At 48.8% G+C, this 16,815-nt stretch overlaps 1 protein-coding gene across 1 annotated transcript; it reads left to right on the top strand.

Moving 5' to 3' along the window:
- The first annotated feature begins 1,128 nt into the window (after positions 1-1,128).
- LOC132370251 (mas-related G-protein coupled receptor member X1-like) lies at positions 1,129-15,478 on the top strand. Its single transcript, XM_059929976.1, is given in 4 exon segments — positions 1,129-1,190; positions 1,373-1,558; positions 14,464-15,069; positions 15,071-15,478. Coding segments are annotated over 4 exon segments (1,260 nt in total). The 3' UTR covers positions 15,477-15,478.
- The last annotated feature ends 1,337 nt before the right edge of the window (positions 15,479-16,815 follow it).

The following is a 16,815-nucleotide window of genomic DNA, read 5'->3' as shown; positions in this document are numbered from 1 at the left end:
CAGGACGGACAGACCCGGGAGGAAGGTCACATGTGTGTCTCGTTCCCTGTGCCCCCCTGGGGTGTCCTCTGTCCCGTGTTGGTGCACACCTGTTCCCATCCTGGGGTCCAGCTGCCACAGCCTCCTCTGGGGACCCCCGTCTTTCTTTTCTTCTCAGCAAGTGCCCGTGTTTGGGGCCTTTGAGACTGTCCCCAACTGATGGCAGCCCTTTCCTTACACTACTTTGTAAGGCTTAGCGCAGACACCTCCTCCTCCAGGAAGCCTCCTCTGCTTTCTGAGTCGGGAACCTGAGACCCTCCTTCTTCTGTGCTTCCCTAACACTAAGGTGACGTGATGATTTGTCACCCACACTGGGACACGTGTGGGTAAAAAGGGGCAGGTAATGATTGTCAAGGGCGAGTCGGGACAGAAGGTGCCTCCCTAAGCCTCTTCACACGCCGTCCTTGGATTGTGTCGATATGTCTGTCCCTTCTCCAGACGCTGAGCTCCTTGGGGACCGGGGCCACACCATGGCGTGACCCTCCCTCCCTCGAGCTCCCCCCTGGTGCCTGGCCCCCAGTTGGCTCCGTTGGGATTTGCTGGCTGAAAGGGGAGAGTGTGGCCGAGAGTAGGTGACAGGCTGTGGTGGCTGGACTCTGCCGTGAGAGCAGGTCCCCTCCCTTCTCCACCCCCCTCTCAGGCGTCGGGTCAGTAGTCAGGCCTCTGCTGGCCTGGAAGGTCCCAGGACCCAGGACCGACCTGGTCTGGGTCCATTCGGTGGCGTTCCATTTCGGCCATACCCTTGATTCACTTGACCCCATCGTTCACGCCATCACCTGTTCACCCAACCACCGGTCCATCCATCCCACAAATACCTGTCAGGCCCCTCCGCCCGGGCCTCCGGTTCTCGACCCAGGGAGACAGCTCCCCCCAGGAGCCCACCTTCCAGTGAGACACACGGACACTAACAGGGGTGCCAACGTGAGCGCAGGAAATGCAGTGCGTGGTGGGTGGGAGGCCGCTCTGGACAAGGGGGTCCCCTTGGGTGCTCAGCCAGGGCAGGTGAGCGCCAGAGGAGCGGAGGGCAGGGCGCCCGCTGCCAAGAAGCTCCCGGTGTCACAGAACAGACCGACCCAAGGACGGGTCCTGATGGCCGAGCAGGATGTGCCAGGAGCAGTGACGCTGGCAGGCAGCGCAGGGGGTGTGCGGAGGTGAGGGTGGGCTGGGGCCATCTGGAGGACTGCCCAGAGCCGGAGGCAGAGACGGGGGAAGCAACGCAGTTGTCCCTGAAGGTCGGGACGGGCCCCAGCACTGTCCGCCCTCTGCCAGCCTGGCTGCCTGCCTCCCGCCTCTGCATCCCGGGAAGGAGATGCTGTTCCCTCTCCCTTTGCAGACACGGCTCCCGGCCCTCAGGTGACTCGCTGGAGGTCACCAAGCTGGAGAGGTGCCAGCGGGATGGGAGCCCAGCCCTGCGACAGCCCCGTCCCTCCAGGTGGCCGTCACTTCTCCAGGACTGGGAACACACTGGCTCTTTTGGGCTGGCGCCCGTTCGCCCCAGCGGCGTGTTCCGGGGCCAGAGGTCCTGCACTCCCCATCTGTCTAGACTGGGCTGTTTATCACGTGCCCCAGACACTGCCAGCTGACCGTCTGTCCCCAGTGGCAGCACACAGATGGATGGCCCCTCAGGGGGGCCTCACAGCTATTTCCTGGGGCTGGGAGGGCGGGGCTGATGCTGGGGCCCCTCTGAAGCTGCCCCCACCCTCATCCCATTCCCAGGCGTTCCAGGAAGGAGGCCACACCCCTCCTTGGGGTCCAGCAGGAAGTGGTCCCACGCATGGATGGCCCCTCCGCACCCTACCCCCCAAAGCCAAGGCTGGGGTCCTCACCCACCTACCTGAACCTGCCGAGCGGGATGGCCTTTAGGCTGCCAGAGCCCTGGCCTCCCTGGGCTGGAAGCCTCCAGTCCTAAGGGCAGTCTGGGGAGAGCAGGCAGGGCGGCCAGGACTGGCCAGAGCCTTGTCCCTCCCAGGGAAGGATGGACAACCTGCAGAGGTGTCTCTGGGGTGGGGGGCTATAGGTAAGTCTTTCTTCTTTCCATTTCTTAATGTTCTCTGAAGTTCCTATAATGAGCAACACACACGTTTTCTAGTGAAAAAAGGACTTTTTAAAACAATTCTCCTGGAGTTATAAAATGCTTTATTGTAACAGGTTTCAGGTAGCATATATAGAATGTTTTCGTTTTGGTAAAAATTGAAATTTCTCTGGGTCTCTATTAGAAAAATAAACACAACTGGAGTGTTCTATGCCCAAAATGTCTCCCTCTAGGTCCAAAGAGTTTTGGTGATTTATCTTTTCAATATTTTCTGTAGGACTTGAAAGTCTTAACAATGACTATGAACTGTCATTAAAAAAAATCATCAGAGGGCTTCCCTGGTGGCGTAGTGGTTAAGAATCTGCCTGCCAATGCAGGGGACATGGGTTTAAGCCCTGGTCTGGGAAGATCCCACATGCCGTGGAGCAACTAAGCCCGTGCGCCACAACTACTGAGCCTGCGCTCTAGAGCCCGTGAGCCACAACTACTGAGCCCACGTGCCACATCTATTGAAGCCTGTGTGCCTACAGCCCGTGCTCTGCAGCAACAGAAGCCACTGCAGTGAGAAGCCCGCGCACCCCAACGAAGAGTAGACCCTGCTCGCCACAGCTAGAGAAAGCCCGCGTGCAGCAACGAAGACCCAACACAGCCAAAAATAAAAATAAATAAATTTATAAAAAAAAAAAATCAGAAATACATAAAATGATTTGTTTTTTGAAAGCTAAAAGGAATGGCTTCAGTTCCATCCCTCCCTCCCTCCCTTCCTTCCTTCCCAAGGGAAGCCCTGGGGTGTGGGAGGAGGGTCGTGCAAACGCTGGCTGGGCAGGGTCTGCAAGGAGTGGGCAGGGATGGGTGGGGGTGATGGGTGAGCAAAGGATTCCTGGGAGGAGGGGAAGTTGGAGATGGGGGTTCGGGGCAAGAGCACCCTGCAGGCAGCAGGTGTCCAGGACCCCCGTTCCGGGCGACAGGGCTGTAAGGGGCAGGGGAGGGCCCAGCTGGCACCAGGCTCTGCAGTGACCCTGCTTTGGCCGGCACACTTTTGGGTGCGTTTGGTGAGGAAGCAGCGCCATCTGGTGGCCCCTGTGGGGGACTGCTGGGCAGGGGTCACCTGGGCGCTGGGAGCCTGTGGGTGAGGCAGGGGGAGAACTCTGTAGTGGAAGGATCACAGCACGGCCTCAGCGAGGACAGGCCCCGCCCAGCTGCCCACGTGGCCAGGTCTGGCCCTTGATGGGGTTCTCGCCTCCCCAGCTCTGCAGGTTACCCCTCCCAGTGCTGTCCTGCAAAACCGGCTGAGCCGGGGTCACAAATCTGCAGGCAGCGATGGCCCCCCCATCCATGCCAACGTGTTCCTGTCCAGGAGTCTGGTATCTGGAGACTTTGGAAAATTCAACATCTTAAAAGAATAAATCAGTCACGCTAAAACCTTCAGCCGATGGACAGCCTGGCAGTAACAATTAACCCGGCCAGGTCTGTCTGTCCTCTGGGAGCCGGGAGGAAGCACGTGGGGGGGGGGGGGTCTGTGCGGCTGTAAAAGACTGGCTGCTGGCGGCCTCACATAGTAACAAGGTACAGGCTGGACCGCAAGAAGCTACTGGTACACAGTGGTTTTTTTTTTTTTTTTTTTAAGATTTATTGATTGATTGATTGATTGATTGCTATGTTGGGTCTTCGTTTCTGTGCGAGGGCTTTCTCTAGTTGTGGCGAGCGGGGGCCACTCTTCATCGCGGTGCGCGGGCCTCTCACTGTCGCGGCCTCTCTTGTTGCGGAGCACAGGCTCCAGACGCGCAGGCTCAGTAGTTGTGGCTCACGGGCCCAGTTGCTCCGCGGCATGTGGGATCTTCCCAGACCAGGGCTCGAACCCATGTCCCCTGCATTAGCAGGCAGATTCTCAACCACTGCGCCACCAGGGAAGCCCCACAGTGGTTTTTGATCTACAGAGGTGGCAGTTTCACGTGGTTCGATCTGTTCACCAACACAGCGCTGGGCACAGCGCTGGGCTCAGGAGTGATCAAGAGACCACTGTCCTCACAACAGACCCCAGCAGAGGCCGCCCAGGCTGGCCTGGCCAATTTCCTAATCACCGTCCACAGCCACGGCAGGGGCATGTTCACTGCAGGGAAAGAGGAGCACGTGCTTCTCACAGCTCAGCACAACCTCTGCGGCCAGAGCAACCCTACGGGGGAGGCGGAGGGCATGGGAAGGGGCTGCCAGCACTGGGCAGAGAGCGGTGAAGCCCTCGCCCTGAGTGTTTGGAACCCCTTGGAGGGCATCCCGGACAAGGAAGAGAGGGGTGGCCCCAGCTTATCTTCCAGGGGGCTAGTTATTCTGCTTGGGGCTGACCCCTGGTTCTGGGGGGTGTCAGCTGAGAGTGAGGAGACATCCAGGGTTTGGTCCACGTCAGAGCGGACGTGTAGGGCTGTGGGGCGCCGAGCTGTAGGACCAGGAGAAAGAGGATGATCTGACGACTTGTGATGTTGGCTGTGGCTGTCGCAGTCGGCGGGGTCTCCAGAATTCTCTTATATCCTCTGGAATGTTCCCCCTCGTCAGCTGCTCCTCTGTCTCTGGTATTTTACTCTATATTTCATGTTTAGGAAAAATTCAAGCACCAGTAAGCACGTGGGAGAGGTAGACGGAGAACTGTGTGAACAGGTGTGGGGTGGGGTGAGGGTCCGTGCTGTGTGGGTTCTAAGAAGTCCCACTCGGGGCTGGCTGTTTAGAGAAGGGTGTTAAGGGAAAGGCTTGAGAACCTCTTGGCAGAAAAGCAGCCAGGCAGCAGTTCCTGATTTGGCCTCTAGGTGGCAGTAGACCAACTTTGAGAACAAGAACGAAACTAAGCCCAGATTCTGCAAGGGCCCCAGGGCCACACATGTGCCCCAGAAAGAGGCTTCCCACATGGAAGAAAGTTAGTGGAGGAGAGTAAAAGGGCTCACGGGTGCCTAAATGGAAGATAGCATTTCGTCTCCCCTTCTTCCCCACGTCTAGACACCTAGTACACATTAGCATGCCTGCCATCTTGAAACCTTGTTCTCTTGTGATTTCCACGAGGCCATCCTGGTTTTCATGCTGCGGAAGAGGCTACTCTTGATGCTTGTTTCCTTCATAAGAAATAAATAGGGGTTGGAGGAGGGATGGGGTGGGAGGTTGGGGTTAACAGATGTCAGCTTTTATATATAGAATGGATAAACAGCAAGGTCTTACCGTATAGCACAGAGAACTATATTCAATATCCTATGATAAACCAAAATGGAAAAGACTATTAAAATAAAGAATGTATATGTATAACTGAATCACTTTGCTGTACAGCAGAAATTAACACAACATTGTAAGTCAGCTGTACTTCAATTAAAAAAAAAACAATTCGTTGTGTAAAACTGAGTTTGGTGAGGGTGGGCTTGTAGCTAACGGGTCCTGGGCCGCAGTGAAGAAGTAAAGAACGTGGGGCTAGTATACAGAGGGCATCTTCGACTCGCTTATGTAACACCAAGCTCATCCAGCTGGTAGAGGGGAGGCTGGGGCTTGAGCCCATGTGCTCAGCAGCCACGTGGTATTGCCTCCCTCTGCCCAACTGGGTATGACGTTCTTTTGGCCCAGGCACATGTGTGTCCCTGCTCCTCACATATCAGCCCCCTCACTGCTGATTGGGATTCTAGATTCCAGGTAGGAAATGGGGCTGGGACTTATGTGGAGGGAGGGTATGTCTGAAGTAACCCTCCCAAGACCTTGTCTTTTTTAAAAAAAATTTTATTTATTTATTTATTTATGGCTGCCTTGGGTCTTTGTTGCTGCACGCGGGCTTTCTCTAGTTGCAGCGAGCAGGGGCCACTCTTCGTTGTGGTGCACGGGTTTCTTATTGAGGTGGCTTCTCTGTGTTGCACGGGCTCTAAGCGTGCGGGCTTCAGTAGTTGTGGCTCACGGGCTCTAGAGCGCAGGCTCAGTAGTTGTGGCGCTCGGGCTTAGTTGTTCCATGACATGGATTCCACCATTTTTAACCATCTAAAAGTTTTAAAACTTTGCATATGTAAATGCCTCACTCTTAACAGTCTCTGGTAGGGGATATTAATATTTAGCCATCCATACAATTATTATAAACGCTTTTATTCAGTATATTGTATTTACAGTAAATGATGTGTGTTTAAGTTTATATGTTGTATAATTTGGTTTGTTTTAGTTTGTTAAAGATAAGAAAAAACCAATGCTCACAAAACTGTACATTATAGTCCTTACACCTCTGAGATTATCAGGGTCAACAGGTAAGAACTAGTTGCATTTATTTTCACATGATTATAAAATCACTGCACTTTCATGGTCTGCAGGAATCACATGAAAAACATGCTCAGCTGAATTTGGAGGGAAGCATATCACTGAAGCTGCAAAGCATGGTTATTAGGACCTCTAGCCCTAGATTCAGACCGCCTTGGGGAGACCCTGACTCTATACTTGCTTGACTGAGAAGCCTTAATCATCCTGTGCCTCTATTTTATCACCCCTAAAATAAGGATAAGAGTTCCTTGGAGTTCATTGAACTTCTTGGTTATGTAAGTTAAGTGTTTTTAATATATTTTAGAAGTTTTCAGTCATTATTTCTTTGAATATTTTTTTCTGCTCTTTTCTCTCTCTCCTCTCTGGCACTCCCATTATGCATATTTTGATGTGTTTAATGATGCCCCACATTCTTCTGAGACTCTTTGTTTTTGTTCATTCTTTCCCCCTTTTTTCTTTGGATTATATATTTGCTGTCAACCTGTCTTAAAGTTTGCTAAATCCTTCTCGTGACAGTTCGAATCTCTTGTCGGGTCCCTGTAGTGAATTTTTCATTTCAGTTATTGTATTTTCAACTCCAGAATTTCTATTTGGTTCTTTTTAAAAATCATTCTGTCTCTCTCTTTTTCTTTAATTTTATTGAAGTATAGTTGATTTACAATATTGTGTTAATGTCTACTATACAGCAAAGTGACTCAGTTATACATATATACTGTTTTTCATATTCTTTCCCATTATGGTTTATCACAGGATATTGAATAATAGTTTCCTGTACTATACAATAAGACCTTGTTGTTTATCCATCCTGGATATAATAGTTTCATTTCTATTCCTTTATTGATTTTTCTCTATTTGATGAGACACTGTCATCACACATTTCTTTACTTCTGTAGGCATGGTTTCTATTAATTCTTTGAATATATTTATAGTGGTTACTTTGAAGGCTTTGCCTGTTAAATTCAACATCTGGGCAATCTGACAGGCAGTTTCTGTTGCCTGCTTTTCTCTTCCCCCAATGTATGGGTTGTACTTTCACATTTCTTTTGCATGTCTTGTAAATTTTTTTTGTTCAAAACTGGTCATTTTAGATAAATATTGTAGAAACTTGGGTACTGTTTCCTCTCCTATGTAGTTGTGAGGATCTGCTTACTTTGCCTAAAATTTCCTCATTTCTTTGTAAACACTGACGATATCTCTGTTCCCACTCTGCTAACCACACCACTTACTTTAACTGCTTACTTGACTTGTAGAGTTGACATTGATGAATACCAGCTGGAGACAAGTCAGTAAAAGAATTCTGGTGCTCCCCACTTTCTTATGGTACAGTAACTCATTAGCTTAAAGATTTAGCTGCAACATGAAAACTGAGTTAAAATACTCTCTTCAAGTATATTTTAAAAAATCTACAGATATTTCTGAACTTCTAGAATTTGTCTGGTAGCAACAGCAACTAATTATTGAAGAAGGTCTCTTATATGAATGCTTGGCAACAAACAAAAGTGCTGAAATGTTCAAAATGTTGAATAATTTTTAAAATATAGTTTCATGGTTTCTTTTGGAACAACTTTGTTGAGATTTTCACTGATGGATGCAAAAGCAATGGTGGTAAAACAGCTGGTGACTTAGCTCAAATCAAGGCAGTGGTAACAAGTGTAATAGTACTATTGTATTCTTTCCCATCATCATGGCCTCACAGCAATTTTTGAAAAAACCACCTTCACCCAGGAGTGTCCTTGATCCTTGATGAAACAGTAAAAACTCTTAATTTTATGAAATATAGACCCTTGAGTACATGACTTTTTAATATTTTATGTGACTAAATAGGAAATATATATGTAATCTAAATATATAATAAATTTATAAATATGTATTATAAATATATGTCACCTTTGCCATATATCAAAGTATGATGGTTTTCTCAGGCTATACCACTGCAATTGTTTGAGCTGAGAGCTAAACTAGCTTCTTTATTCTGTTGATCACCATTTTTACTTGAAAGAATGATTGATTGACCAACTGTGGTTATTCAGACTAGAAGATCTGGAAGAAATTTTCTCAAAATGAACAAAGTGAGCTAGTCATTTCAAGGAAAACAACTGGAAGTTTTTATTGCCAATGATGCCATTTGGGCTTTCAAGAAAAAATTAGAATCCTGAAAAACATATATCTGTTACATTGAGTGTAATGGCTTCCCAATAATTAAAGAGTTTTCTGATGAGATTCATGGTGATATTAAAAACATAATAGATAGATAGATAGATAGATAGATAGATAGATAGGTAGATAGACAGGGTATATAATTAAATGTGTCCACATTTGAAAGATCTGCATAACTCAGTGAACCAATATTTTCCAAGTGACTAATACTTGATGTTACAAAATCACACATGTGTAAAAGATTCAATCAAAGTGCAATTTAGATCAATGGATTTTAACGTAACAGAGTATGAAAAGTTTATTGATATGGTTTCAGATTCCACATTACAGCTAACCTTGAAGAAACTACCACTTGTTAAGTTTTGACAGAATTTCAAGGAGGCATATTTCGAATTTCACAGAAGGGTCCTGAAATGGCTATCAAACTCCTCTTACATTTTCCTACAACATATCTATGTGGGGTCATATTTTCTTCATATACTTCAACCAAAATAACATTATGCAAAAGATTGAATGCAGAAGCAGATATGAGACTCCTACTGTCTTCCCATGAAAAGATTTGCATAACATATAAAACAATGCCACTCTTCTCACTGAGATTTTTTTATTTAAAAAAATCTATATTTATTTCTCATTAAAAATATACTACTCATGGTAAAATGACATGGGCTTATTATTTTTATTTTAAAATGACTTTATAAAATAAATTAATTTTTCAGTTTTATTTTAAGATGGTAGACATCAACAGATATAAATGACGTAAACAAATGCTCTTTGGGGTCTTAAGATCAAAATGTTTGAGAATCACTGTTACAGAGTTTTAAAAGATTTGGAACGGAAGGGACATGGGTGCCTTTTTCATTTACTGTATCCAGTTGAGGGAGAGGCTTGAGCTGGTTGACACAAGGACCCCAAGCAGTGGAAATGAAACTGTATTTTGGGCAGACACGATCAACGGACTTGCCTATGACCAGGAGGAAACATGCATTCATTTCTCTTTTCTCATTGGGTTTCTCTAATTATTGATCCTGGAAGGCATGAGCCTGAAAAGACCACACCAGTTCCTCATCACTGGAAAAGTATCTCATGCAACTGAAAGTAAAACTAAACATAGTGGGGAAAAAATCCTTCTGGTGGGAATTTGGAAGGTGTGATAAACGATTTCTGGATCTGTTTATCCCTGGGAAGCTTAGGGGCCTGAGCTGGACCATGGTGACTCCACAACAGAGGGTGTGATTTGAGACTTTCTTTTTTTTTTAAATAAATTTATTTATTTACTATTTATTTATTTATTTTTGGCTGCGTTGGGTCTTCGTTGCTGTGCACGGGCTTTCTCTAGTTGTGGCGAGCGGGAAGCTACTCTTCGTTGTGGTGAGCGGGCGTCTCATTGTGGTGGCTTCTCTTGTTGCAGAGCGTGGGCTCTAGGCATGCGGGCTTCAGTAGTTGTGGCTCGTGGGCTCAGTAGTTGTGGCTCGCGGGCTCTAGAGCACAGGCTCAGTAGTTGTGGCACATGGGCTCAGTTGCTCCACAGCATGTGGGATCTTCCCAGACCAGGGCTCGAGCCCGTGTCCCCTGCATTGGCAGGCTGATTCTTAACCACTGCGCCACCAGGGAAGTCCCTGATTGGAGACTTTCATCATTTATTTCTGACCTTCTACAGGGGGCTTGGCCAGAGCTATCCTGTCTCTCCATCCTCATCATTCTGCTGTCTCTCCCCAAGGGCTGGAGGTCATCCTGTCCACAGTTAGACGTGGTTTCTGGAAAGAACATGGCTCAGGTCTTGAGGTGGAATATGTTCAGCGGTTCCCACCCAACCTCACTGATGCCTCCCTGGAAGCATTGATCTAGAAGCAGGAGTGCTTAGTGTCTAGGATGTCTGTGTGGTGGGTGAATGCAGGGGAGACATGAGAGGTTGAGACTTTGAAAGAGATGAAAGGACAGAGCATCTGGGAAGGTCAGGATGTGAGCTGAGGAGGAAGATCCCGAACAGGATGGCCCTGGAGGGACATTCTACCAGGCATGACCCTTGCATAATGCTTAGCCACCAAAATATACCAGCTAGTTCAAAGTCTCAAACATCACCAAGATGATGGATGCCAGGTGTTACGGGTGTGTTCTAGTGCACCGCAAATGTGCAATTGAGGCTTGTTTCAGAGAAAAAGTCACAGGAAGAGAGTGATTCTGAGAACATCGAGGTAGAAGCTGAATGTGAGGATGAGGCAACACAGGAGGAAATGCAGAAGACACACACGTGATCTTGAGATATTCTCCTGAGATGACGCTTGGACTCCGATTGGCCAGTGACCCCACACAGGAAATAACAAGGGACCCTGAACCAACTTGATAACACTCAGAGCTCCACTCTCCTCAGGAGCTCCTGAGGGTGGCTCGGTGGTCCAAGGACAGAGATGATGTCTCCATGATCAGACATCTAGAGAAGGTCCTTCCCACCCTCGCAGACCACTTCCTGGACTGGACCAGCATCAAAGGTAAGATGGAGTTGTCCACCTCCTACTCCTTTACTGCATTTCCCCCAGGGCGTTAAGCTTGTGTCTGGTCTGGAGCCCAGAGCATCTGTGGCTTCTCAGGTTCCTCTTGCCTACTGTCTCCACCACGTCTTCCTTGACCTGCCAATGCTTTGTAGTTCAGCCAACCTCTGTCTCCCTGCCCACTGGGCATCAGTCTGATGTCTCGATGGGAAATATCGATGCCTAGGTCATGCCTTTCTGGAAAATTCTCCAGTGGGGTTCCCCCCATTTTAGCCACCTCTTGTTTGCTCTCTTCCCTGCCTACCCTACCCCACCCCAGCATTCTCATCCAATTACTTTATGGAGGGACTTATGCCATTTTTGCATTAGGACTACACGGCGTGGAGAGACAAGTACCTTAAACCAGGAAAGTCTGCAGTGGAACAGCTACCGAAGCCAGCAGTCACAGGGCTCCTTAGAGAAGCAGCCTAGGACCAAGGGCGAGCCTACCACAGCAAAGATGGCCTTGGTGTCCTGACCATCCTTCAGATCAAAGCAGCTAACCAGCCCCAGGGAGCAGGTTCCTTCTGAAGACAGTGCCCCAGGATATTTTGGTGAGCAAAGTAAACGTTATTCTTGATGACATCAATCTCATAGTGATCTATCCTCCATTTCGTTAGAATATTGTTACTAGTGCATTATGGATCTACAATCTAAAACCCTCTAAAGTACGCTAAATCCTTCATGCTACTAATGTATTTCATTAATTCAAACTTCCAAGGAATTGCTACTGTACTACTGATCCCCCTCTGCTTCTGTTACTTTATTTTATTTTCACCATGCCACACAGTGTGTGGGATCTTAGTTCCCCGATCAGGGATGGAACCTGCACCCCTGCATTGGAAGCACAGAGTCTTAACCATTGGACCACCAGGGAAGTCCTCCCCGCCCCGCTACTTCTGAGTCTTGCTCTTAGCTCCTCAGACAACACTCTCTGTTGTTTTCTTCCTCTGTACCCTCTCCTCTTCTGTGTGCTTCTGATGGTCCTCCTTCATCTACGCATTGGATGTAAATAGATGGTACATCTTCCCCAGCCCGCCCCTTTCCTCCCTGCAATGTCATCCTCTTCAGTGGCTTCAGCTATCACTTACATCAATGATGTTTGCTAAATCCACACCTCCAGACCACAGCTCTCTTCCAAAATCCTGACTGTCTGGACATCTTCACCTGGGTGTTCCACAAACAAGCCCAAATCAACATAAGTTAAAATGAATTACTTATCTTTTACACACTTCCTTCCTCGAAATGTGCTTTAAAAAAACGAAAAAAAAATTTTTTTTAAATTTCTTTTATTGAAGTATCATTGATTTACAATGTTGCATTAGTTTCTGGTGTACAGCAAAGTGATTCAGTTATACATATGTATATATATTCTTTTTCAGATTCTTTTCCATTATAGGTTATTACAAGATTAACAACCTATAATTATTAATCTTGGATAATTAGTTCCCTGGATATAGTTCCCTATGCTATACAGTAGGTCCTTGTTGTTTATCTATTTTTTATACAGTAGCGTGCATCTACTATATATAGTACAAAGACCGAGTACATCACACAAAGGCACTCGTTAATTAGTGGGAGGGGCAGGAATCCAACCCAAACAGCCTGACCCCAGAGTGCACCTGATGCCCTCCAGTGATTTCACATTTCATATCTAGGGGACTGGGTTTTGTGTGGCAATGTAATTTGTAGGAATAAGGAAGAGCAGTGGAGAGCACACGTTTGGGGGGTGGTGTTATACGTGGTGTTATTAGTCGGCAGTTTGATGAGCAAGTCAGGGCTGAAGAGAGACGGAGGCTGAAGAGGTGTGTTTGGGAACCGAGTGGTCCACAGAACGCCATGTGAATGGGTGAGATCAGATTCAAGGGCGTCGTTTAACTACAACAGAACAGAATACAGAGAAATGTGACCTGGAAAACGTCAGCAGCATCCAGGGGATGAGAAAAGGAGAAGAGCTGAATTGGTCTGAGTAAAAGATAAGGAGAAGCTGGCAACAAGGGATGAGAAAGGGAAGAAGCGTGAAACCCAAAGGGCAGAAAGGACCTCTTGGAACCTGAGCCCAACCACGGAATGAGCGACCTTATGTAACAGTTTCCTATGGCTGCTGTAGCAAATCACCACAAATTTATGACCTTACAATTATGGAGGTCCAAAACCCAAAATGGGTCTCACTGGGCTAAAATCAAGGTGTGGACAGGGCTACATTCCTTCCCAGGGCTTCAAGGGAGAAGCTGTTCCCTGGTCATTTTTCAACTTCTGGAGGGGCCTGCATCCTTGGCTGGTGGCCTCTACTGTACTCTTCAAAACCAACCATCACATCACCCCTCCCCTGCTTCCCGCTTCACATCTCCTTCTCTGACTCTCCTCCTCTGCCTCCTTTTTATAAGGCCCCTTGTGATTACATGTGGGGCCCACCTGAATGACCCAGGATAATCTGCCTATTTTAAGTTCAGCTGGTTAGCAGTCTTAATTCCATGTGCCATCTTCATTGCCTCTCTCCTACCTCAATCGTCATAGACTCTGGGGATTAGGACATGGGTGTCTTTGAGAGGAGCCATCCTTCTGTCCCACAGCCACTGAGACATGAGAACCCACAGCCCTAGAAGCCCGCAGAGCACCTTCAGGCGGCTGACCAGCTTTTCGGAGTCATTAGTACAGGATGGTATTGAAGCAGATGGAGTAGATGAGATATCCTAGGGACTCAGGCACAGCTCGCCCTACAGATATCAGTGCATCTGGGCTGCCACCTGGTCCTAAGTAAGGAGGTAGACCAGATGCCTCCACCCACCTTTACATCATCGACGTCCTCTCCCCTGTATCCCAAACTGCTCTTCAGGTCCTAACCATACTAAGAGGTCTACCCTGAGTGCACAAGCTCCCCCAAGACTCTGGACCTTCTTCAAGTGGTTTCTCTGCATTGGGTATCATCTTTCTTGGTAACGTCTACCATGTCTTCAAGGGTCAACTCCCCCCTGAGTACTAGAGCTCCAGTCGCACCGTCCTGTAAGTGGTTGTTCCCCTGGTTTCCTTGGGGGCAGAAACCAGGTCTCCCCAACTTCCCCCACCCTGTGTTCTGCTCAGCGCCTAAGCTGGAGGGGACATCCGGCAAATCAGTTTGTTGAGTACAGAGATGAATGAATGAGCTGTACTGATGCCCAAGGGGCCCAGCTCAAGAGGATGAAGCTGAACTCTTATCTCATCCTCTAGGGAGAGACGAGAACCACAGTAACGACCTGTACTTGGTTCATTTGTGGCCAGTCTTGGGGGTGGGAAATAGAAGGAAAGGGAAGAGAAAGAGACAAACTGAGGGAAGAAGGGGGGCAAGGAGGGAAGGAGGAGGAGAGAGAAGAGAAGAGAGAGACAGGGAGAGTGGGGAGGAGCAAGAGCCCACCTTACTTGCCTGAGGTTCTGTATTTCCGTCTCTGACTCCCCCCACCCCACCCCCAGGAGTGCCGGGAATCAGGGATCAGAGGAACCCAGCAGAGTCCTGCTGAGCTCGGATCTCCTCACCATGGACCAGTACCGCAAGACACGCAATCGTTCCAGCATTGACGCCACAGCGCTGGCTCCAAGATCAGAGAACACTGACCACATGATCTTCCGGTCCATCACTGTGGTTGTGGCCCTTTGTGGGTTGGTGGGAAATGGAATAGTAATCTGGTTTGTCCATCTGTCCGCCAAGAAAAATGCCTTCTTCATCAACAGCCTCAATCTGGCCGTCGAGGATTTCATGAACCTTTGTTTCCAGACTGTATTCTCTGTCTGCCAAATCCTGAAGCTTTTCCTTCACTATTCCTTTCACCTGCATGACACCTTTATGGTCCTGAGGTTCTTCTTCTACTTCACTGGCCTGGGCATCATGACTGCCATCAGCTTCCAGCGCTGTCTGTCCTCCTTCTTCCCTATTTGGTATCGGTGTCATTGCCTCAAGCACCTGTCAGGCAACGTGAGCGCCCTGCTCTGGATTCTGATCTTTTCGGTTAATATACTGAGAGGTCATGCCTGTGGTCAGTTTATTCATCCCAAGGACAAAGTTCGGTCCCGCACTTACGACCGCCACCACCGTGTGGGTCCTCCTCCCGTTCTCCATCCTGGGCTTGTCCAGCCTGCTGTTGCTCTTCCGAGTCCAGGCGAGCTCCCAGCAACACTGGCCCAGAAAGCTCTACCTGGTCCTTCTGCTGTCGGTCCTGGGCTTCTTTCTCTTCGGCCTGCCCCTCTGCATCGTCAGCTGCCTCGTAGCTGACATGAAACGTCACACTCTCAGCGACGTCTGCATCCACCTGTCCTGCACCAACAGCACCGCTAACCTTGCTATTGACTTCTTCATTGGGGGCCTTCAGAGACAGCGGCTGAGGGAGCCCCTCAAGGTGGTCCTCCAAAGGGCCCTGGGTGAGGAAACAGAGGATGGTGAGGATGGGAAGGCGCCCCTGACTGGCAAGGTGGAGACGGTGGACCTCTGAAGGATGGGGGGCTCCAAGTGGATCCGTGTCCCTGGGGCACGGTCCCTACCATCTCCTGGTGATAACCATGGCTCGCTGCCAGCGGGACGGAGCTCCCCAAGTCAGCACCCCCAAATAGTTCCCTTCCCAGCCTCCTCTTTGTGAAAAATGAGAACGAATAGCCAGAAGCAGAATTTTTTGTGTGTATGTATATGAAACCAAATGCACACATTTGAGCCTTTTGAAATCTGTTAAATTAACCTTCAGAAAGTTTGTGAAGTCACACTCACCAACCTCAGAAAGTCGATTTTAACCTCTGACTTACTGTTAAAATTCTGCTCATTTTCAGTTTTGGATAACAAACGCTGCTAAATTCCTTTCAGATGTAGGCTGGTCCTTGGAAATGACGCACCCTTGTCCTTCGCCCATTTTTCCGGCATGTTCTAGGATCTAAATACAGTGTTTTATTTTTTTTCTTCCTTGATTTTTAATGGATTGACCTCGTGGGATGTACTATCTCTCTCAAAACTCTCTCCTTTTGTCTTTAGAATTCCAGAGAAACAAAGATTTGTTGACCAGTGCTGTCAGGGGGCGGGGTGGGCAACGTCCAGTTGGGTGCGGGTTCGGCTGCGTCAGTAGCTCATGCTGCAGTGACACTCAGGTCTCCGTGTGGTCCCCCAGGCTGCTTTGATTGTTGAGTGAAATGTTTCAGCCAAAGCTTGTACGACCGTCCAACCGAGAGGACGGTGCTGGTGAGTCTTTGCTCTCAGGAGCAATCCCAGGAGATTCCGAGTTAGCTCTGGGTTTGACATGAGGCTTCACTGCCCTCTCCAGGAGCTGGGGTGGGTGGGCTTGGCTATGTTTGGGTCTCAGAAAAGAGCCAGGACCCCACACGACGAGCTGGAGCTGCAGACAGGAACCCATAGCTCCTCATTAGCCAAGCTCTGGTGACTTTTAACTGGGGGGACACTACCCTATAGCTGGAGGGACACTTCCTATAGCTGGGGGACACTACCTTATAAATGGGGGACCCTACCCTATACCTGGATGACCAGCGGCCAGGGTCCTGGGGTCCCTGAGTGCAGGAGGCCCTTGCAGGACAATGTTCAGGACCCTGCCACTGACCCCACGACTGGCCGTCCTCAGTGTCCCCGCCCCCTCCATCTCCCTTCCCTGGAGCAGAAGCCCCCCACCCCACTCCCAGCACACGTGGTGCAGGAGCCGCAGCCTCAGGAGGGCATGCGTGGCTGGGGAGGGGGGCGGCAGAGAGGAGGATGTCTCCTCCCCAGGGTGTCAGCAAGGTGCACGTCCCCCCGGGGGACACCCGTGGGGTGCCGACACCTGCACCGAGGGGCCTGGC

This window comes from Balaenoptera ricei, chromosome 8, assembly GCF_028023285.1.
Source record: "Balaenoptera ricei isolate mBalRic1 chromosome 8, mBalRic1.hap2, whole genome shotgun sequence".
Taxonomy (NCBI): Eukaryota; Metazoa; Chordata; class Mammalia; order Artiodactyla; family Balaenopteridae; genus Balaenoptera; species Balaenoptera ricei.
The sequence above is the reverse complement of the archived record's forward strand: the minus strand, read 5'-3'. Positions and strand labels throughout refer to the sequence as shown.